Here is a 22,803-nt window from a genome sequence, read left to right as displayed (position 1 = left end):
ATGTTCAGGGATCTTTTGCAGGATGTTAGGGATAAATTTGTCCCCGTGAGGCAATGGTAGGGTGAAGGAACCATGGGTGACGAGAGAGGTGGAACAACTAGTTAGGAAGAAGGCAGCAGCATACGTAAGGTGTAAGCAGCAAGGATCGGACAGGGCTCGTGAGGAATATAGAGTAGCAAAGAAGGAACTTAAGAAAGGATTGAGGAAAGCGAGAAGGGGACATGAAAAGACTTTGGCGAGTAGGGTTAAGTAGAATCCCAAGGCTTTTTTTCTCGTACGTGAAGAGCAGAAGGATGGCTAAGGTAAAGGTAGGTCCGATTAAAGACAAAGGTGGGAGGATTTTCTTGGAAGCTGTGGAAGTGGGTGAGGTTCTCAATGAATACTTCTCTTCAGTATTCACCAAGGAGAGGGGTCTTGATGATGCTGAGGATGGTATTGGTGAGGGTAATGGTATGTAGATATTAAGAGAGAGGATGTGTTGGAACTGTCAGAAAATATTCGGACAGATAAGTCCCCAGGGCCTAACGGAATATTCCCCAGGCTGCTTCGTGAGGCGAGGGAGGTGATTGCTGAACCGTTGGTTAGGATCTTTGAGTCCTCGTTGTCCACGGGGATGGTACCGGAGGATTGGAGGGTGGCGAATGTTGTCCCCTTATTCAAGAAAGGTAATAGGGATAGTCCAGGGAATTACAGACCAGTGAGCCTTACATCTGTGGTGGGTAAGCTGTTAGAAAGGATTTTAAGAGATAGGATCTATGATCATTTAGAGAATTATGGACTGATTAGGGACAGTCAGCATGCCTTTGTGAAGGGAAAATCTTGCCTCACAAGCCTGATAGGGTTCTTTGAGGAGGTGACCAGGAAGATTGATGAGGGTAGTGCAGTGGATGTGGTCTACATGGATTTTAGTAAGGCATTTAACAAGGTTCCACATGGTAGGCTTCTTCAGAAGGTCAGAGGCCAAGGGATCGGGGGAAGCTTGGCCGTGTGGATTCAAAATTGGCTTGCCTGTAGAAAGCAGAGGATTGTGGTGGAGGGAGTGCATTTGGATTGGAGGGCTGTAACTAGTGGTGTCCCACAGCCCTCTACTTTTTGTGATATTTATTAACGACTTAGAAGGGTGGGTTGGCAAGTTTGCAGATGACACAAAGATTGGTGGTGTTGTGGATAGTGTGGAGGGCTGTCGAAGCTTGCAGAGGGATATTGATAGGATGCAGAGCTGGGCTGACAAGTGGCAGATGGAGTTCAATCCAGAGAAGTGTGAGGTAGTACACTTTGGAAGGACCAATTCGAAGGCGGAGTACAAGGTAAATGGCAGGATTCTGGGCAGTGTGGAGGAGCAGAGGGATCTGGGGGTTCATATCCACAGATCACTGAAAGTCACCTCACAGGTAGATAGGGTAGTTAAGAAAGGTTATGGGATGTTAGCTTTCATGAGTCAGGGAATCGAGTTTAAGAGCCGCGTGGTAATGATGCAGCTCTACAAAACTCTGGTCGCCTCATTATAGGAAGGATGTGGAGGCGTTGGAAAGGGTGCAGAGGAGATTTACCAGGATGCTGCCTGGATTAGAGAGTATGGATTATGAGGAGAGAATAAAGGAGAGTCTGTTCTCATTGGAAAGGAGGAGGATGAGGGAAGACATGATAGAGGTATACAAGATATTGACGGGAATAGATAGAGTGGACAGCCAGCACCTCTTTCCCAGGGCACCAATGCTCAAAACAAGAGGACATGGCTTTAAGGTAATGGGTGGGAAGTTCAAGGGAGATGTCAGAGGGCAGATTTTCACCCAGAGTGGTTGGTGAATGGCATGCGCTGCCTGGGGTGGTGGTGGAGGCTATTATATTGGTCAAGTTCAAGAGATAAGCATATGGAGGAATTTAAGACAGAGGGATATGTGGAAGGGTTTGAAGGGCGGCACAACATGGTGGGCCGAAGGGCCTTATTGTTCTGTGGTTCTCAGAGGTTCCTCTGTTCCGTAACACTCTCTAGTCCCCTACCATTCATAGTACAAGTCCTACACTGGTTTGACTTTCCAAAATGCATCCCTCACACTTACCTGTATTGAAATCCATTTGCCACTTCTCAGCCTACTTCCAAAACTGATCAAGATCCCCATGTAATCTACAATAACCTTCTTCACTATCAACCACCAAATCTCATGTCATCTGCAAACTTGTTGATTTAAGCCTTGTGCATTCGCATCCAAATCATTTATATAAACAAACAAGGGTCCCAACACCGACCACTGCAGCACACCACTAGTCACCAGTTTCCATTCCAAGAAACAACCTTTAACCACCACCCTCTGCTTCCCACCTCCAAGCCAATTTTGAATCCACCTAACTAGCTCTCCCTGAATTTCATGGGACCTAACCTTCCAGACCAGCCTACCATGCAGGACCTTGTCGAAGGTCTTGCTAAAATCCAAAAAGACAACATCCACTGCCCTACCCTCATCTACCCTTTTGGTTACTTCTTCAAAAAAACTAAGATTCATCAAACATGACTTCTGTTATGAACAAACTACAAAAGAAACACACCGAGTCATGTATCAGTGTTAAAAACTACTTTATTAATATCTACTTATGATAATAAGAAAAATAAAAGTAAAAATGTTAGAATGTTAGAAGTAAAAATGTTAAAATTAAACATTAACCCCAAAAACTAAACTCGTAGTGTGTGTGGGGCAAATTCCCAAACTCTAAGTCCGAGAATAATTCTCAAAGTTCAGTTCAGCAAACCATAAGGTGAAACGTGAGCAAAGGCTTCTTCAAAACCACCGCTGACTGAAGACGTAGATGTAGAGAGAAAATAGAGAGTAATTAAGAAATCCAAATGTTCCACTTTGGAACCCATACGACACCTCAGTGTCTACTCAGCAGTGACTACTCCACCGCATCCGCCTCACCCCGAAAGGCACTCAAATCGTGGCCGTCCACACAAATACCTGTTTCCTTCTAAAGGTCAACAACAGTGAACTCCACTGCTTTGTTCTGAAGTATCTGCTACCCCAAAAAGCATCCGAGATGTGGCCGTCCACACAAATACCTGTTTCCCTCTACAGGTTAACGACAAAGTGGACTCCACCGGATTACTCCAAAAATCCATAAGTGGATTGTAATGACAGACACAGTTACTGTTTTTCATCCATCGATACAGACTAGCAGGCTAGTGTCTCTCTTTCCTTCTCTCTCCTCCAACTGAATCCTCCAAAAACGTCATCTTCTGTTGTCGTCATCACGCCAACATACACACACAACTATGCTCTATCTTAGAGGGTCATTCACCAATAGTAACCTAGTCCCTAACACTTCCCACACACAAAATCATGCTCACATCTCCTAATCATATTCTGTCTATCCAAGTGATAGTAGAGCCTGTCCCTCAGAATTCCCTCCAGTAACTTCCCCACTACTGTTACCTTGACAACACTGGTCTGCACCCAAACAGACATTCCTTGAAACAGAAACACCAAAACAGAAAGTACACATCAACTTAGGCAGCATCTGCAGCAGGAACATGTTAATGCCTCAAGTCAAGGCTTTTCAGACATGGACCCAAAACATGATGACTTGAGGTCAAATCTGTTAGCGGTCAAGGGTACAACAGAAGTTCAAATGAACTTAGTGATACATTCACTGCCTGTATTGAACTAAAAGGCTTGATGTAGAATAACAGCACTTGCTCTAAAAGGCTCCATCTTAAATGAGAGTATATCCCTGGAGCACTATCTAAACTGAGAATAAGCTCTAACAGGATATGTAAAGTATGGCAGAATATTCCTCAGGGGAGGAGTCTAACTTGACTCCTTTTGATTTCCTTTTCCCTTTGTACTGCCTCGATATACTTGTGTTTGGAATTATCTGTCTGGATGGCAAGTTTTTCACTGTATCTTAGTAAATGTGACAATAATAAACCAATTAAAAAAGATGGAGTAGCAAATAAGCTGAGTGAGCGAGTCTACCCATTTGGAACATTTAATTGATGAGCCCTAGAGAAAAAGATGTGCAGCAGGATGACACCGAAGCATTATCCCTTTTACACTAGACATTAAATGATGCAATTTAGCTATAACAGCAAATTTTTCAGTAAGAAATTTAATTTTTTTTCTAAAAAGACGTGCAAACATCAAGAAACAGGCAGGTGCATCATACTCTACAAATGTACAGGACAAAGCAATATATACAATGCATAATTTTCACAATATACAAATACTTTCATAAGATAGTTTAATCCTTTAAAGATAGCTATTAAGATTTGGCAGGAATACTGCAATATAATTTTGGTTGTTAGAACAATCTATTAAATATATTGTCATTTCTAATGACAACATCCTCCCTCTCAAAAAGAGATGTTAAGTTATGAAGACCAAGTAATAAAACTAAAAATTAACATCTTCGCAAAAAATAAAACGTCTGTTCCTTATCTTACAAAAAATATAATGAAATCTTGGCTTCCTCTTTCTTGCCCTCCACTGTAAATCTATGAAGTTTGGCAATTGAACTTACATACTTCAGCCACAATACACTGAGAGTATGTCTGCATCTCAGAACACCATTCCTACATATTTTGTAAATATTTGCAAATTCCTATCCCTTCTCATAAGTACATGATTAGTTGTATATAACAATTTTAAAAATAAAAATTCCTAAAATAACACAGAAGCATAATGCTTGACATGAGCATTCAGTGCTTGCCATGCATATAACCAATGTGCTACAGCAAATTTGCATATCAACCTGGAAACGTTTTCAAATCAGAAGCATTATTAAACAGAGTTGAGGAACAAAGGTCTCTTCCAAAGTAACTTCCAAGTCTTCTGATATACTTATGCCATGGTGTATCCGTAGCTGCCGCAGTGTAATGCTACAAGAATTCGATCTTTCAGGTTTTCTTTGCTGGGATATTCTGGCAATTTCAACATGTTGATGCTGGAAAAATATTATTTTGAAATGTTTGCATTAAATTTGTATAAAGAACTGAAGTATAACCATTAGCCTATTTAAATAGAGCAATGAACAAATCAAGTTTTTGAATTTATGAATTACGATTCCTCCTGAGATCCCCGCCATCACAGAAAACAGTCTTCAGCCAATTCATTATCAAGAAACAGCTGAGAGGAGTGGATACAGCAATGATGGTTAAACCAGTCAATATCCCAGCTATAGTACTGAAGACTTGAGCTCCAGAACTAACCACATCTCCAGTCAAGCTGCTCCAGTCAAGTAACAGTAATGGCACCTACCTGACAAGAAAGACTGCCCAACTCCTATTCAAAAAAGGTGGGACAAATCCAATCTGGCTTACCACTGCCAAGTCTACTCTCAATCATCAGCAACTGCACTCAAGAAGCTCGACACCACACAGGACACAGCAGCCCACCCACAACCACTCACTCTACCACTGATGTACAGCAGCAGCAGTGTGTGCCACCTAAAGGATGCCTTGCAGCAACTCACCAAGACTCCTTCGACTGCACCTTCTAAACCCACAACTTCTACCAGCTAGAAGACCAAGGGCAGCAAAAGCAGAGGAACACCACCACCTGGAAGTTGCCCTCCAAGCCACTTGGAAATATATTGCTGCTGTTGGGTCAAAATCCTGGAACTCTCTCCCTAACAGCATTGTGGGTATACCCACACCTCAAGGACTACAGCAGCTTAAGGTGGCAGATCACCACCATTTTCTCAAGGGCAATTAAGAATGGGCAATTCAGCCTGCAAACCCCATGCCTCTTGAATGAATAAAGAAAGAAAGTCAATCGAGGTGGTATCTGAATGTACCCAAAGTATCTTGGGCCATGATGCCAACTGTTAATCCAATGAAAGTTAATTGTGAAGGTGTTTTGTGTACATTTTAAACTTAAGTAAATCTCAGACATGCAACATTTTATGGCTTGTTAATTAGATATGATTTACAAATAGACAAATATAAAAATAAATACTATTGTAACATTACATTGTGATGGCAATTTTTTTGATCAAAGAAAATTTACTGTCTACCTACACAAGAACCCATGATCCATAAATACGTTTATCTAACAGCTATTAAAAATGCACAAAGAATACCTGATAAATGCCAATCCAGATAAATAGTACTTGGTGAAATGGCTGATAAATTGGGATGATTTTATTGGAGTGATTTCTGACTTGCTTTAACAAAATGTGAGAAATTTAAACACTTCTAATACATTGTTCCATTACTGTGATGATAACCTAACACATAAATCTGTTTTTCTGCTAGCATTTATCTTCCTGTCATATCATTTAATAGTCTAAAAAGACCATCATCTTGAAAACAATTGATTTTTATGAAACAGGAAAAACCAGTTTGTAAGACATTTCTAACATATACTGTAGATGGAATTAGAGAAAGGTTTTGCCTTTACTTATAACTTTAATAAATCATATGCTCACTGCATTTTACCATGCATGTGAATTGTACATACCAGGTACTGGACGTTGGCAAGAGGTTGGAAGTGTAAGGTACTGCAGCTATCGTGAACTTCTGCAACCCACTGCCACCCATAAGATAAGCAAAGCCACCATGAGGGACTCTTGAGCTAGAAAAATAAAATGAAGTAAAAGAACATTAATAAATAAACACAATCTGTTCATTTCCATTGAAATACACTAGTCTCAAAATAGAACATAGAACAGTACAGGCACTTTGGCCCACGATGTTGTGCCAACCTATATAAACCTACTCTATAATCAATATAACCCTTCCCTCCAAAACAGCCCATACCCCTCCATTTTTCTTATATCAATGTGCCTATCTAAGAGTCTTTTAAATGTCCCTATTGCATCAGCCTCTACCACCACCCCCAGCAGTGCGTTCCAGGAACACACCACTCTAAAAAAAAAATCTACCTCTGACATCTCCCCTGGACTTTCCTCCTCTGACTTTAAACGGATGTCCTCTGGTATTGGCCATTACCACCCTGGGGAAAAGGTGCTGAGTGCCCACTCTATGCCCCTCAATCTTATGCACCTCTATCAAGTCACTTCTCATCCTGCATCGCTCCAAAGAGAAGAGCCCTAGCTTGCTCAACCTTTCCTCATAAAACACATTCTCTAATCCAGGCAGCATCCTGGTAAATCTCCTCTGCACCCTCTCTAAAGCTTCCACATCCTTCCTATAATGAGGTGACCAGAAATGAACACTAAGTGTGGTCTAATCAGAGATTTATAGAGCTGCAACATTACCTCGCGGCTCTTGAACTCAATCCTCCGACTAATGAAGGCCAGCACACCATACGCCTTCTTAACAACCCTATCAACTTGCGTGGCAACTTTGAGGGATCTATGGACTTACATAGAACACTACAGCACAGTACAGGCCCTTCGGCCCACAATGTTGTGCTGACATTTTATCCTGCTCTAAGATCTATCTAACCCTTCCTTCCCACACAGTCCCCGATTTTTCCATCATTCATGTATCTAAGAGTCTCTTAAATGTCCCTAATGTATCTGCCCCCACAACCTCTGCCGGCAGTGCGTTGCACGCACCCACCACTCTGTGTAAAAAACAACTTACCCCTGACATCCCCCTCGTACCTTCCTCCAATCACCTTAAAATTATGTCCCCTCATGTTAGCCATTGGACTTGGACCCCAAGATCTCTCTGTTCCACCACACTGCTAAGAATCCTGCTATTAACTTTGTACTTCGCCTTCAAGTTCATTCTTCCAGTGTATTACTTCACATTTGCCTGGATTAAACTTCATTTACTGTTTTTCAGTCCATTTCACCAAGACATGAATATCTAACTGCAGCTCAAGACTACTTTCCACTTCATCAACAACTTCACAAATCTTTGTCATCAGCACTTACTGATCCTGTCTCCCACATCCAAGTCATTCACATATATATTACAAACAGAAATGGTCTCAGCACCAATCCTTGTGGGGCACCATCACATTGCAAAAACGACCCTTTACCAGCAGCTTCTGTCTCCTATTGTCAAGCCAAAAAGACTGTGACCTTATCTATGCCCCTCAATTTTATAAACCTCTGTAAGGTCACCTCTCAGCCTCCTTTGTTCCAGGGAGGACAGCCCCAGCTTATCCAATTTCTCCTTACAACTCATGGACCAGCCTTAACCTTTTGAACCAGTCTCCCATGTGGGAGCTTGTCAAAGAATTTATTGAAGTCCATTTATATCACATCTACTACCCTGCCCTCATCAATATACTTTGTTATGTCTTCAAAGAATTCAAAAAAACTGGTTAAACAGGATCTGCTCTTGACAAAGCCATGCTGGCTGTCCCTGATTAGTCCCTGCCTTTCTAATCATCTCCATCAGAATTTTTTCCAGCATCTTCCCTATCACTGAGGTTAGCCTCACGGGTCTATAGTTACCAGGCCTTTCCTTGCTGTCTCTCTTGAAAAGGGGGACCATATTTCCCGTCCTCCAGTCATCTCATACCTCGTTTGTGTTCTGCAAAAAGTTTAAAAATCTCAGCCAGAACTCTGCAAGCTCTTCCCTCACCTCCTGCAGCAGCCTGCCAGGGGGTTGGGTGAGGAATAAAAGAAAATATCTCATGTGCCTGGGTGCATTGAGGGGAGGAACAGTTTACATGTGCAAGGTGGGGATTGGGGGGGGGAGGTATCAGAACCTACATTAGCCTGACCAGAAGTGGCTCAAGTCATCACCTGTAGAAATAAGAATCCACACACAATCAAGAAACGTTGCTAGCAATTTCATGGCTTCACGATAGATATTTACACAAACAATATCATACTCCAACCTCACCTCAATGTTTTTCGTCAGTTTAGGGCAATAGCATAAGAACATAATTAGGAGTATCAAGATCATGATTGTGCCTCAATTTCGTTTTTCTGAACTGTTCATATATCCCTTGAAATCTATCAGTCTGTGTTTAATGAGGTCAATGACTGAGCTTGCACAATGGTCTGGGGTACCGAAGTCCCCGGGCTCACCATCCACTGACTTAAGAAGTTTCTCAACAAGTAGACAATCTTGTGTTGTCTAAGCTGAATGGAAGGAGACCTGCTATTTCCCTCTCATTAGAGCAACTTCATGCAGAACAGAAGGAAAGAGAAAAGGAACAGAAGAATGATGACAATGACCATGATCACATGGGTTATTACACCCAAAAACCAAGGCATAACCATGAGGGATGAGCAAAATAGGTTGGAGAAACATGTCACAGGAAGATACAGCAAGGTCTTAATAGGTGACAATCGGGCACGAGGAGTAGGGAATCTGGTGCCGGGGTGGGAAGCAGAAGACAGGGGACATGAATGCATATATGTATTTGTGCTACCCCAGAGGACTTGAATGAGGATTGTGATTGGAATGTTTTTTGACAAATGTCGATGCCAAATCACAGTGAGATGGTTAGCAAGTTATTAGACCCTCTGGCTGAATATAGCAGATCAGAAGCATGGAGAAGTCTATCTCCAAGATCCCGCAGGAGGGTGTGCACAGCCAAAAGAGCATGACTTCACTCTGCAGCTTATGGTCACCACTGTGCAAAGGCTCAGAGCCAATCCAGATATTCCCATAGCATTTAAGAAGCATCCAGATGAGCATTCAAATTACCAATGCATAGAAGGCCACTGACCAAGCGCTGATAAATGGGAATAGTATACATAGGTACTTGGTTGGTGGACTAAAGGGCCTGTTTCAGTGTTGTGTGATGAAAAGTGAAGACAGCAGGGATGAGACAGTGACTTGGAGTGTCAGCCAGTTGAATTCATGATCTAGAGTCAATGGTAGTACAATTTGGATGCCAACAGATCAATGCACTACTGTCTGGTCAATTACTAGGAGGTTAACTGCTCTGCAGATTTACGATATTGATGCCCTCACTCACAAACTACCAATTCATCTTTCACCATGGATTCTCAGTAAACATGATCAACCAAGCACCACAGCCTACTATACCAGACTGCTCCATCAAGCCAGCCTAACCTAGGGCAATAACTTCTAGGGTCAAAGTGAAGTGGTACAGTCTTCCAGCAGCTACAGAAGGAGAATCATGACAGCACAGGCACATTTTAACCCAACTTATTTTCAGGAGACCACTGAAAAAAAAATTGTATTAATTGTGCATCCTTATTTGTGCTTTAACTGGATAGCTTGCTTGTCAACCACATCAATTGGTCTGGAGTAACAAAGACCAGACTGGGCAAGTATGGTGGATTTCCTTGCTTAAAGGACATTAGACAAACTTTTACAACAATGACTCTTCTGTAGTCCTCATTACAAATGATCAGAACTTTGATTCCAGATGATTATCCAAATTTAAATCCCTCAGCTAACAGGCCGGGACCTCAACATTGGCTTCTGGATTACTAGTTTGGTACTTAACCGCCACCACAATTTGACAACGTTAACAGACAAGTACTATGATGCAGCTTATTTGATTTTGCATTTTATATAGGGTTATCAAGATACCAGCAATGCTTATTTAGAGCACGTAACTTCCTTCCCTGCACAGCAAAAATGCTGATGCAGATGTCAGAATTGTTGCATACCCTGCAATGCTCCACCTAGAAAAGTTGCTAAATGTCATGCCTTTCACGTCAATGTGCTCAAGAAAAACAATTGCCACAAGACAATGAGGGAGGATTTTCATATAAAAATGATTGCCTCACTGCAGCAGAACAGTGAAATAATTTGACTGATGCCATTGCTGCCTTTTTATTCTGACAATGATTGAATATGACATCCGAAGTGAAGTTTACTTTTAGGTCAGAATTTTTCTCCACTGATTGATCCATCCTTGCACAATAGCAACCTCCTGCAAGAATCCAAAGTAAGAGCATGATCTGATGAAGTTCAGCATCTGCTCTGCAATTTCTGTTCTCCAGGTGCCGTCCTTCATGCATGGAATTGAACACAACACAAAAAGACGAGGGCAACATCATAATTTTTGTTAACAGAGTGAAATACAATGCTACTATCACAGAAACTTCATTAAATTAAGTTCTTCTGAACTGTATAATCTTGAGTTGGTCAATTGATACAACACCTTATTATGAACTTCAGACTTACAAGGGATTTCTCACTGCAGAAAGGGTGTGGACTAAACGTTAGTCTGTCAATATAATCCCCTTCCATTGCATGCCAAAATGAGCAAGATATCATGATGTGTCACTCTCAACAACAATGGATATCAAAGTTGAACAATGCTCGAGCTCTCGACCACTATTTACAAGCTGCAGAGCTTAGACTCTCCCAGGAAAGGGTATTTTGTGCAGAGGTTAGAGCTCTTTAAGTGAGGTGTTATGCATCAGGAAATAGCCTTTGAGGTAACTGGATCAAGAATTCATTCATGAACCTGCAAAACAGCATGAGCGAATATGATGCTTTATCTGTATAAAACTTTGGTTAAGACGCATTTGGAATATTGTGTTCAGTGCTGGTCACCCGCATTATAGGAAATTCTTCTCGTGTTCCATGACTGAAGTGGAAACCCTCTCTGTTCTTGATGAATTCCAGGTTAGTTATTTGAGCCCTTATGGGCACAAGTACAGTCAATGGCTGCCTGCACTCATGGAAAGCTAGCAATGCTGATAAATCAGCGTGCCCAAGATACCACATTCCTTTCACTGAAATTGGGGGAAAAAAAATGAAATCCTTCCTTCTTAAGTAGAACCTCTACAAAGTAGTCGTGGATAGCAAACTGACAATCATGTGGATCTGCTGTGGCCATCTGGAATGACCCAGCAGGCAGCAAGTTGAGTTACCTTCATCTTGACCTCCAAAGAGAGCACATTTCTGCTACGCTCTCTTTGGAATGGTAAGTGGTCTTCCTGAGGATTTTCACAAACCTGTGATTGAAGACTTGGAAAACCCAAGCCTGTGAACACATTGCTCATCAGACAGGCCCCAGGTACGATATGGTGGCTTGAAGATTCCTTCACAATGAGCTCATCACAGGAAGAGTCTTTGCCTCCTGTTCTCAGCCCTCCCTGAATAATCTACCACATCTGTAGAATCAAAGAGTCAGAGTCATACAGCATGGAAATAAGCTTTTTAACCCAACTCATCCACGCTGACCAAGGTGCCTTCCTGAGCTAGTCCCATTTGCCTGCATTTGGCCCATATCCCTTGAAATCTTTCCTATCCACGGACCTGTGCAAACGTCTTTTAAATGTTGTAATTGTACCTGCCTCTACCACTTGCTCTGGCAGCTTGTTCCGTATCCCCACCACCCCCTGCATGAAAAAGTTGTCCCTCAGATCCCCTTTAAATCTTCCCCCTCTTACCTTAAACCTATGCCATCTAGTTCTGGACTCCCCTACCCTGGGAAAAAGATTGTGAGCATTCACCCTATCTATGCCCCTCATGATTTTATCAAGCTCAGAAGATTATCCATCAGCCTCCTTTGATCTGGGGAAAATAGTCCCAGCCTACCCAGTCTCTCCTTATAACTCAATCTCAGCAACATCCTCGTAAATCTTTTTTGCACCCTCTCTAGCTTAATCATGCCCTTCTTTTAGTATGGCGACCAGAACAGCATACAATATTCCAGGTGTGGTCTCACTAACATCCTATACAACTACCTATCCCAAAGCCTTCTGTAACAGAGTGCTGCTAATGTTGTTACCATTGAGACACCCATTGAATGAGTAAGCTCAATTGATGAATGCTGCAAAGAGCACTGTTTGTTTTGGCACATTGGATATGAGGCTATTTGAACAATCCTGCAGTCAATTCTGATGCTATCTTGTCAGGTTCCCTGACATCAGCAGAGAGTCCTTTCAAATGTGAAGTAAAGCACGAACTAGTACTCTATGATCGGTCTACTGAGACTACACATAATAGTTGTCGTGCACAGCTTTGAGCAACAATTTACGTCAGTTTGGGTGAAAACATGCAATGCAATTTATGACAAAAGGCACTAAGAAAATGTCAAGCGTGCTTATATGGATTGTGATCTAAAGTGTCCCATTCAATTTCATGACAAAGACAATTTCCCTGCTAATAATCACTAATGCAATTTACTTCAGGTAAAATCAACTTTGGATTGCATTGGCCTAGAAAACTTAAAAACAAAACTGGCCAGATACAAGATTGTTTACTTTTGCTGCCAATTTTGCAGTAAACAGCTTCCTAATCACCAACCACCAGCTGGAATTCCCAAGCTGTTTCAAAAGCTGGAACAAATTCAGCTTCATTTGGCTTTGGTGCATTAGTTCTCTTTTCCCTCAGCCACTTCCCTTCTCTCCCTCTCCTTACTTCACCCAAGCATTCCAATAATTAGAAGGCCATTAAGCAAAGCTGGACATGCATGCAGATCTGAACGTGTCTGTAATTAATATATAGTTACAGGGCTTTATAAATCAACAATTTTAATCACAGGTTGCCTTACCTGCCAGTAACAAACTGTAATAGTAACACACATTCTTCTTGAGTTAACTCTTCCACAACTTCCCAGAACCACTGGAAAAACAAAGATTTGAGTTGACATTAACTGTTATTTCTATGAGCGCAAAGAGTAATTGTGTACACTTTACATTACACACGATTTTGTTTTTTTTTTACAAGGGCCTTAAAAAATATTGACAAATTATATCGCACTGGCCATACTGCAGAATGGCTGGCATTTACTGCTCAGGCCTCAATGCCTTCCCAATATGGTGGCAACTTCGGTTCACAGCAATCTTCAGATTGTCATAGTTTTGATACAACTGAGTGGCTTACTGGTTAGACCACATCAGAAGGTAGGAAGGTTGTAAGAGTAAACTACATTGCTGTGGGACCGGAGTCCCATTCAGCACAGGTAAAGATTAAAGGTTTCTTTCTCTAAATAATGACTGTCTTTACAATTGAAAAACTCCATTGACTTTTATCGTCTGAGCTTCAGATTTTTAACAGTAAAAATTTAAATTCAAATTTTCAAAATGCCAATGTGGTGTATGAACTTGTGAACTATTAATATTGATCTCTGGATCACTCTACATTAAGATAAACAATATCTGTTGTAACGCAAAAGGCAAAATATAGATGTTGAAAATCTGAAGGATTACCTAAATAATAGAAATACTCACCATGGATTCAACATAGACTATAAACGTAGCCTTGCAAAACAATTTTACAATACGAAGCAGTGAATATAGCAGCTGTATGCTGATCTAAATGAGGCAACCATGGTCATCAACCTGTAACATTAATGCCGTTTTTCTCTCTCCACAACTAGCTACTTCACTCACTGGGTGTTTGCAGCATTCCAGCATTCCAGATTTCCAGCAACTGCAATGTCCTGTGTTTTACAGTTCCAGCATCGTTTTCCTGCTCCTGCCTTCATTCATCACCTATTTATCTCTCGTCCAGGTCATCTGCATTTACAAGCCTTCACACCCTCTCTCACCCAGCAGCATCACAGTTATCTTCACCTTCACTGTCATAAACATTCTTTGTTCCACCTTCTCTGCAACTTAAAACACATTTTCTAACTAGTTCTGATAAAAAGTCATCAATCTGAAACATTAACCTTTTCTCTCACCCGACCTGTTAAGTATCTCCAGCATTTCCTGTTTTTTATGTTATATCAGTTATAGAGTCAGAGTTACACAGCACGGAAACAGGCCCTTCAGCCCAAACGGTTCATGCCGACCACGATGCCCTATCCAAACTAGTCCCATTTGCCAGTGTTTGGCCCATAACCTTCCAAACCTTTCCAATCCATGTACCTGTCCAACTGGCTTTTAAAAGTTGTTATTGTACCTGCCTCAACCACTCCCTCTGGCAGCTCACTCCACATAGATACCACTCTGTGTTAAAAAAAAAGTTGCCCCTCAAGTCCCTGTTAAACCTTTCCCCTCTCACCTTAAACCTATGCCCTCTAGTTCTTGATTCCCAACCTGTACAATCAAAGTGACCTCCAACTATTATACCCAATGCCCTGACTTATGAAGGCCAGTATGCCAAAAGCCTTCTTCACCACCCTGTCTACCTGTGACTCCACTTTCAGTGAACCATGTACTTGTACTTCTAGATCCCTCTGTTCCACAACACTCCCAGGGCCCTGCCATTCACTGTGAAAGTCCTACCTGGACTTGACCTTCCAAAATGCAACACCTCGCACTTATCCAAATTAAACTCCATTTGCCATTCCTTAGCCCACTGACTCAGCTGATCAAGATCCCCCCTGTGATTTTTGATAACCTTCTTTATTGTTCACTATTCCACCTATTTTAGTGTCATATGCAAACTTACTAACCATTTAAAGTTAAGCTTAAAGTTAAAGTCAAGGAGCCATTTTGCCTATAGTGCCCCACAATAGTACATATCCAAATACTTTACTATAACCTTAAATATTTAACTCTATGGAGATAGTAACTGTATTTTTTCCACTTATGTTAACTAGAGTTGGTATATTTCTACATACTGCTTCATCTTCTACTATGGTAAATATTATATTTTGTTTATTACTGCACAAATATGTAACAGTGTAACTCACAATCAAGAAACTTTAGTGACAGCACAAATAGTGAAGTGCAAATTAAATAGGTTTTGCGAGTCTCCAGAATTTAAATTAATTTTTTTCTGTATGGAGTCTTCCTTCTACCTTCAAGTTTATTTCTCTTGAGACATCTTTTTGGGGTGTGTTCTTGTACCACTATATGGTGATAATAAAGCTTAAATTTCTCAGTCTTGAAGAAAAAGATACACAGCAAATGAATTTAATTTCAAAGCTGTTATTAGTACCTTTATCACTGGGTCTTCTTTATCATAGCCACTGGTGTATTCTGTATTGCGTTCCCAGTCAGTCACATCAATCTCTGGCATCCCAGACAGCAGCAATTCCTTAAAAGAACAATTTGTCATTGTTATCTATGCAGCCAAGAAATAAAATTCCGACTAGGAATAAAATGCAGACCAGAAATAAAATGTAAACACTTGCATTGCGCTAATTCTATCTTCCCCTTTCATCAAAGTTGTTCAATTAATTTCCCAATATTATTACATCTGATCTTAAAAGTTTAATGAAAAATTATTTTAAATAACTTTCAAGTTCATCAGGCATCACTTCTGGAACATATTGTTAAAAATTAGCTATAACGTAGTTGAAAATGATCTTCAGACGTCTTTTATTCAGTTAATTGAGGCACAGACACAATTTGCTACATACCCTGACATGTCCCTTTCATAGTCATGGTCATTTCTTTTAACTTTCATTATTTCAAAAGGGAAAAGGATGGTCCCAACAATCTAATACAACAATTCACCAATTGTTTTTCCATGAAGTTCAAGAAATCAACCAACTTAAGTCCAGATTAAGAGGTCTTTTGAGAGTATTCATATTTACAGCTTCAGTGTACCCAATGTAATTTATTAATCAAACAGTAATTTACTAACTGTGGAGACACAAGAAACTGCAGATGCTGGAATCTGGAGCAACAGCCAATGTGCTGGCTGTGCAGCATCTGTGGAAGGAAAGAAATCATTTTGGGTTGAAACCCTGCATATACTGTGGAAAGACTCCTTAATCCATGCATTTAGTATTACTGCATCCATTTGGTACATTTCTTCAGAGACAAAAATCTGGTGCTTAAAGTGCGTTTGAACATTAATTCAGCGGGGGAGGCACCCACTAGTTCATTTGGGGTAATTTGGTAATGGTAAAGAAAACTGCTTAATTTCATCATCAAATCACCTTGTGTTTGTTTAGAAAGGCCTCGTTTCACCGTTTGCACGGCTCGCTCAGCCAGGCCATTTGATGCTGCATGATACGGAGCCATTGTCAGGTGCCTAATACCATTCTTCTCCACAAACTCCTTAAATTCTGCACTTGTGAAAGTCGGGCCATTGTCAGATACGATCATTTCCGGAATACCAAATGTAGCAAAAACAGACCGTAGTTTAGTTATACTAGTTGTCGAGGAACATGACATAAATAGGTAACACCTCCATCCACTTCGAATGGGCATCCAGAATAACCAGAAACATGTGTCCCCAGAACGGTCCAAAACTGTTGATATCAATGCACTTCTACAGGAAATCGGGCCAGGACTGTGGTTTAAGGGGAGCCTTTGGTGATGCTTTTTGGGGCAGATGCACACCATATTCAAATAAGGCAGATGCGCACCATATTCTCAATATCGGTGTCAACCTTTGGCCACCACACATAGCTTCTCACAAGTGCCTTGATTCTGACCACCCCAGGGTGCGCATCATGCAGACCGTGGAGTATGCACTTGCAGCTTTGAGGAGAACCACTACTTGACTGCCCCATAACATGCAGCCATCCTGCAGGCTCAGTTCATGTTGGTGATTTGTAAATGGTTGAAATTTGGGTGAAGGGCTGGTGGGCCAACCAACCTGTAGTGCTCTTTTTTTACCTGTGATAGAAGTGGATTATGGGCTGTCCACTGCCTAATGAAGTGACTTCTGATTGGTGTTTCATCTAAGCTTTGTAACAGGTGAACAACTTTGAACGGAAGTTGTGCATGGATGCTGTGCCCTCAACAATTGTGTTTAAGGCATCGGCAACAACATTTTTATTTCCAGGGGTATACTTCATTGTAAGTGGATAAGGTCAATGCCCATTGTTGCATTCTCAGTGATAACATGTGTTGGATACCTCACGTCTACCCCATTAAACATAGCAAAGGCTTATGTAATGCTTAGATTGAGAGGCCACCGAAATATGTATAAATAGAAGCACTTGATGCCAAATATAATAGCCAAGGCTTCTCAGTCAAGCTGTGAATAATTCGTCTCCACCTGAGACATTGTCCTGGAAGCGACAGCAATAAGCATCACTGTTCCACAAGGCATTCGATGTAGGAGGACGGCCTCAACCTGGTATGGTGAAGCATCACAGTTCATGACTTTAGGTTTCTCAGGATCATAATGCACCAGCACAGGCAAAGAACTGAGGGTGGTTTTAATATGTTCAAATGCCTGTTGCTCAATTCTTGACCATACCTTCAAGTGTTGATCCTTCTGGAGTAGTCGGTATAGGGGCTTTAACACTGTAGCTGATTGATTTAAGAATCGGTTGTAATGCATGACTGGTCCAAGGAATGAGCATAACTGTGTCACGTTTTTAAGGCTTTGATTTTGTGCTCCTGCAGATGGAGACCTGTTTTGTTGACTTTGAAGCCCAGGTCAACTGAGTCAGCCAAATATTTGCACTTCTTTAGAGTAAAGCTGGCTTCCTTGAAATGGGAAAGTACTGTCCAGTATCTCAAGGTGATGGGACTCTGATGCACTGGTTATTAAAATATCATCAAGATATGCACAGACATGAGGAATATCCTTCACTAAATTATCAATAAGGCATTGGAATAGTCCAGGTGCAGAACTCACTCCAAAAGGCAGCCGCTTGTACCAAAATAGGCATCTGCGTGCATTGATTGTCATAACATCCCTAGAAGCTTCATCCAGGGTGACTTCATTGTAGCTGTGTTTCAGGTCTAGCATTGAGAACTGTTGGCCTCCCGTCAGGGATGCATACAAGTCCTCAATCCCTGGCAGTGGATATGCATTCAGTCTTGTTGCAGGGTTTGCGGTCAGTTTGTAGTCACCGCAGATGCGCACTGATCCATCAGACTGGAGGACAGGTACGATCAGAGCCACCCACTCTGAGTACTACACCAGCTCTATCACCTTCGCTCTCTGTAGGTGGTCAAGTTCTTCTTCAACCTTTGGGCCCACAACACATGGCACCGGGTGGGCCTTGTAAAACTTTGGCTGGCAGTTCTTAAATTTGAACTTTACAAAGGTAGCTTTGGCTGTAATGAATAGCACACCATTCTTTGTGCATATGAATACATTTCACTCAGTCTTGACAAATTACTAAATTTTGCTTAACATGTCTTCCAAGAATGCATCCCTTCCAAAAATAAAGAGGGGAATGGCTGTACTGTGAAAGCAGCTTGAGGTGGAGGGGGATACATGATCATCTTAAGTATTTCTTGCTCTTTCCTTCTTCCACTCCTTAATCACCTATGCATATTACTATATTAATCATCACCATGGCTTAATACGTTGCAGACACAACATGCACTTACCAGTTCATATTCGTCAAAGAGCTGAACGAGGGATGGTGGGATGAATAGGTGAAAGCCTTGCAAAAATGCATTTATCTGAGGCTGAATAGCACGAGTCATTCGTAATTCGGTAACCAGTTGGACATACTCAGCCTACAAATAAAGGGTAGCTATTTAGTGTTCTACAAATTGGAACTCCATTAGCTGAAATAATACATGCAGAAATCAGTAAAAATGGGACATTTACACATTAGCTCCTTACATTTATCTTTTAATCATTACAACTAGTCCTGTTGCCTTATTAATGGATCAATACTGCAGCAAAAGACAAAATGCTGGTATTAATAACTTAAAAAGGGATTCATCAACAGTATCAAAACTTGTCCCTTCCTGAACTTTTAGATTGTGGGATTCAGATTTTGTGGTGGAGGGACGTGGGGACAAAATATACTTGTCATTGAATCAAGCAACAGAACAGGTTTGTGAAAGTTTGCTTTGTTCAGCACCCAGTATAACTGCAAAAGCATTCAAAAGCAGAGGTATATTAGAGGTATTTTACTGAAGAGAAAACATCTCCCCAGATGCACACTCTTCATAAAACTATATGATCTCCAAGAATTTGGGAAATTCTGAACATGTTCAAAAAAGATGCCTTGTTTTCTGCCTTCTCACACATCTCATACTCGTGATTAAAATATTATTGGCATTTTAACATATCATATTTCAAATAGGCAGTGGTAAATATCACATTTCCAATTTTGAAACCAAGTTGTCAGAAACAGTTTTTAATTTATACAAATAGCAGACCATTCTGTAACAGTTTGGCCCAGGTGATATTTTGGATTGATTTATTTAAAAAATTAATCTAGTCCTGTAAGTTTCTACTTGCCATCACAAAATTAAGTGTGCAATACAAAACATGCTGTTAATTTGTGATGTATATTTTCAATAATATAACATGCATCATCAGGAACTGAAATTGGATTGGCTTTAAATCACAAGCAAGCAGCATGCAGGGTTAAAAATTGAAAATTAAAAACTGATTCATTCAGAGTCAGCTTATTCTGACCCAAGGTTCAGCAAATGCAAATAACGAGTAGCAAAAGATGGAGCAGTGTTTTTACCTAAAGTCACTCTTTTCCCATCACATTGATGGTTCACCACTGAGAAAAACTCACAAAATGACTAGAGCATTCAAACTTCCAAGTGTTAGAAAAAACTGCACTTCGTGATAACTTGAATGCAAATTTAAAGCAAAAGTAGGCAGCAAAGAACATAGCTTTAAGACTAATGAATCCAATTTAAGTTTCTCAAGACATAAATGATTCTTTAATGAAATGACAATTCCCTGCACCAAAATATGGCTGTGCCTAAATAAAAGTACACAATCTGCCAAATCCAAAAACATATTAAAGAAAGAATCAAATTCAAAAAATTGCAGAGCTTTTAAAACAGTTTTAGATAGTACTCTTAGATGGTACTCCGTTCAATACTTTTTAGGTCCAAAATGGATAAACACTTTTTCTTAAGGTGAAATCCATCCGCTAGATTTTTTGCTGTTTGCTCATTCACTAATCTCTTTTTAATTTAATGCTTCTACCTGCACAGCTCACGATGGCAGCAAACAAGAACACATGATTTTTCAGTCCCATCATCTAAGTGCCAACAGTGTGGCAGATTAAAAGGAAAATAAAAATCAAACCATCAAAACCTTAACAAGGTCCAAGTGGTTTGGCAAGTAAATGAACTACCTCATGTTTGACCAAATCATTGATTTGTTGGTGGTTATATTCAGTATTATCTGGTCAGAATCTGTTTGTTGCCCTATGATACTAAGCCGAGATTCCAAAGCCCCTTCTCAAACGAAAAAGTATTCACTGATATTGCGAAACTGTAAATTCTGGAATCCAGATGCTGACCAAAAACTCTTTGCTGATCACAAAACTTTGCCAGCCACAAGACCACAGCAACCCCAATAGAATTAATGGCCAAGTATGATAGGCAAAAGTATGACAGGTTGCCACATATGAAGAGGAAGAAACGTTATCAAAGCTAACTTACCTTATTTTCCTGTGTGACAAGTATACTTATGCCCCCTGGTTTTAAAGGCACTTCTTCCATTGCACCAAATACATCAGTCTCTACAGAAAAAGTAAGTTCCAGGCCCAGATCACTAATATCATTGTCCAAAATCCACTGAAGGTTCTTGGCGTACTCTGGGTCAATGGATGCCACATCTTGGTAATTTACAGGGATACCTGAAAAACATTATACACAACAGGACAATCTTTAAACCACCAAATGCTATGACTCCAATGTAAATATGAAAATCTAGTTATGAATCCTGCTTAAACTAAATCCTTGTACATACATTCAATTCCCAGCTCTTAAGCCACACTTCACTTCTGGAATTATTTTCAAGCACAACCAAGGATTGCTCAAGTTTTTCAGCCACCCTGCTTGTTGGTTAATAGTCAATTCTTTTCATCTGCCATTGCTAAATGTAACATTGTAATTTTCCTTTATCTTCATTTGCTTCTCACTTCCTCCTCCTGACAATATTCCAACTGGACCATGAGAATGCGAAATAAGGTAGATGAGCTTATAGCGCAGTTAGAAATTGGCAGGTAGAAGCTGAAAGAAGATCACAGCTGGGAGCTAAACACCCAAGGACACACATCCTATCAAAAAGACAGGCAAGTGGGCAGAGAGGGTGGGGTGGCCCTGTTGGTAAAAAATGAAATCAAATCCTTAGCGAGAAGTGACATAGGATCAAAATATGTAGAATCCTTGTGGGTAGAGTTAAGAAACTGCAAGGGTAAAAAGACCCTGATGGGAATTATACATAGGTGTTCAAAAAAATAGCCAGGATGTGGGTTCAAATTATAACAGGAAATAGAAAAGGCATGTAAAAAGGACAATGTTATGGTGGTCATGGGGGATTTCAATATGCAGGTAGATTGGGAAAGTCAGGTTGGCACTGGATTCCAAGAGAAGGAATTTGAAGTATCCCTACAAGACGGCTTTTTAGAGCAGCTTGTGGTCGAGCCCACCAGGGAAAAGGCAATTCTGGATTTGATGTTGTGCAATGAACCAGATTTGATTAGGGAGCTTAAGGTAAAAGAACCCTTAGGAGGCAGTGATCATAATTTGACAGAATTCATACTTCAGTTTGAGAGGGAGAAGCTAAAATTGGATGTATTGGTATTACAGCTAACTACAGAGACATGAGAGAGGAGCTGGCCAAAGTTGATTGGAAGTGGACCCTAGCAGGGATGACGGTGGCAGGAGTTTCTGGGAGTAATTCAAAAGACACAGGATCAGCTCATCTCAAAGACGCAGCAGCGTTCTAAAGGGAGGATGAGGCAACGGTGGTTAACAAAGGATGTCAAAGACAGCATAAAAGCATAAGAGAGGGCATACAATATTGCAAAAATTAATGGGAAGCTGGAGGATTGGGAAACTTTTACAAACCAACAGAAGGCAACTAAAAAGGCAATAAGTGGGGGAAAAAATGAAATATGAAGGCAAGTTAGACAATAATTTAAAAGAGGATACCCGAAAGTTTTCAGATATATAAAGAGTAAGAGAGGCAAGAGTGGACATCAGACCACTGGAAAATGAGGCTGGAGAGGTAGTAATGAGGAACAAAGATATGGAAGATGAAGTGAATAAGTATTTTGCGTCAGACATTCGAGACAGTCAAGGGGCAGAAGTGAGTGTAGTCACTATTACTAAGGAGAAGGTGCTTAGGAAGCTGAAAAGTCTGAAGGTGCTTGGGAAGCTGAAAAGCCTGAAGGTGGATAAGTCACCTGGACT

The 22,803-nt window shown here is 40.7% G+C and overlaps 1 protein-coding gene across 2 annotated transcripts in view; it reads right to left on the bottom strand.

The window, feature by feature from the left end:
* Positions 1–4,077: 4,077 nt before the first annotated feature.
* hace1 (HECT domain and ankyrin repeat containing E3 ubiquitin protein ligase 1) overlaps positions 4,078–22,803 on the bottom strand; it is a 72,172-nt gene continuing 53,446 nt past the window's right edge. Inside the window, exons 19-24 of one of the 2 annotated variants that reach the window (XM_052024489.1) lie at positions 21,046–21,242; positions 19,006–19,137; positions 15,695–15,793; positions 13,356–13,426; positions 6,453–6,566; positions 4,078–4,935 (exon numbers count right to left, since the gene is read on the bottom strand). In XM_052024489.1, coding sequence (XP_051880449.1) covers positions 4,833–4,935; positions 6,453–6,566; positions 13,356–13,426; positions 15,695–15,793; positions 19,006–19,137; positions 21,046–21,242 — 716 coding nt within the window. In that variant the 3' untranslated portion in view covers positions 4,078–4,832. The remainder of the gene's footprint in view (positions 4,936–6,452; positions 6,567–13,355; positions 13,427–15,694; positions 15,794–19,005; positions 19,138–21,045; positions 21,243–22,803) is intronic. The other variant, XM_052024490.1, reaches the window with a different exon arrangement.

The sequence above is a fragment of the Pristis pectinata genome, chromosome 10 (assembly GCF_009764475.1).
Source record: "Pristis pectinata isolate sPriPec2 chromosome 10, sPriPec2.1.pri, whole genome shotgun sequence".
Taxonomy (NCBI): Eukaryota; Metazoa; Chordata; class Chondrichthyes; order Rhinopristiformes; family Pristidae; genus Pristis; species Pristis pectinata.
The sequence above is the reverse complement of the archived record's forward strand: the minus strand, read 5'-3'. Positions and strand labels throughout refer to the sequence as shown.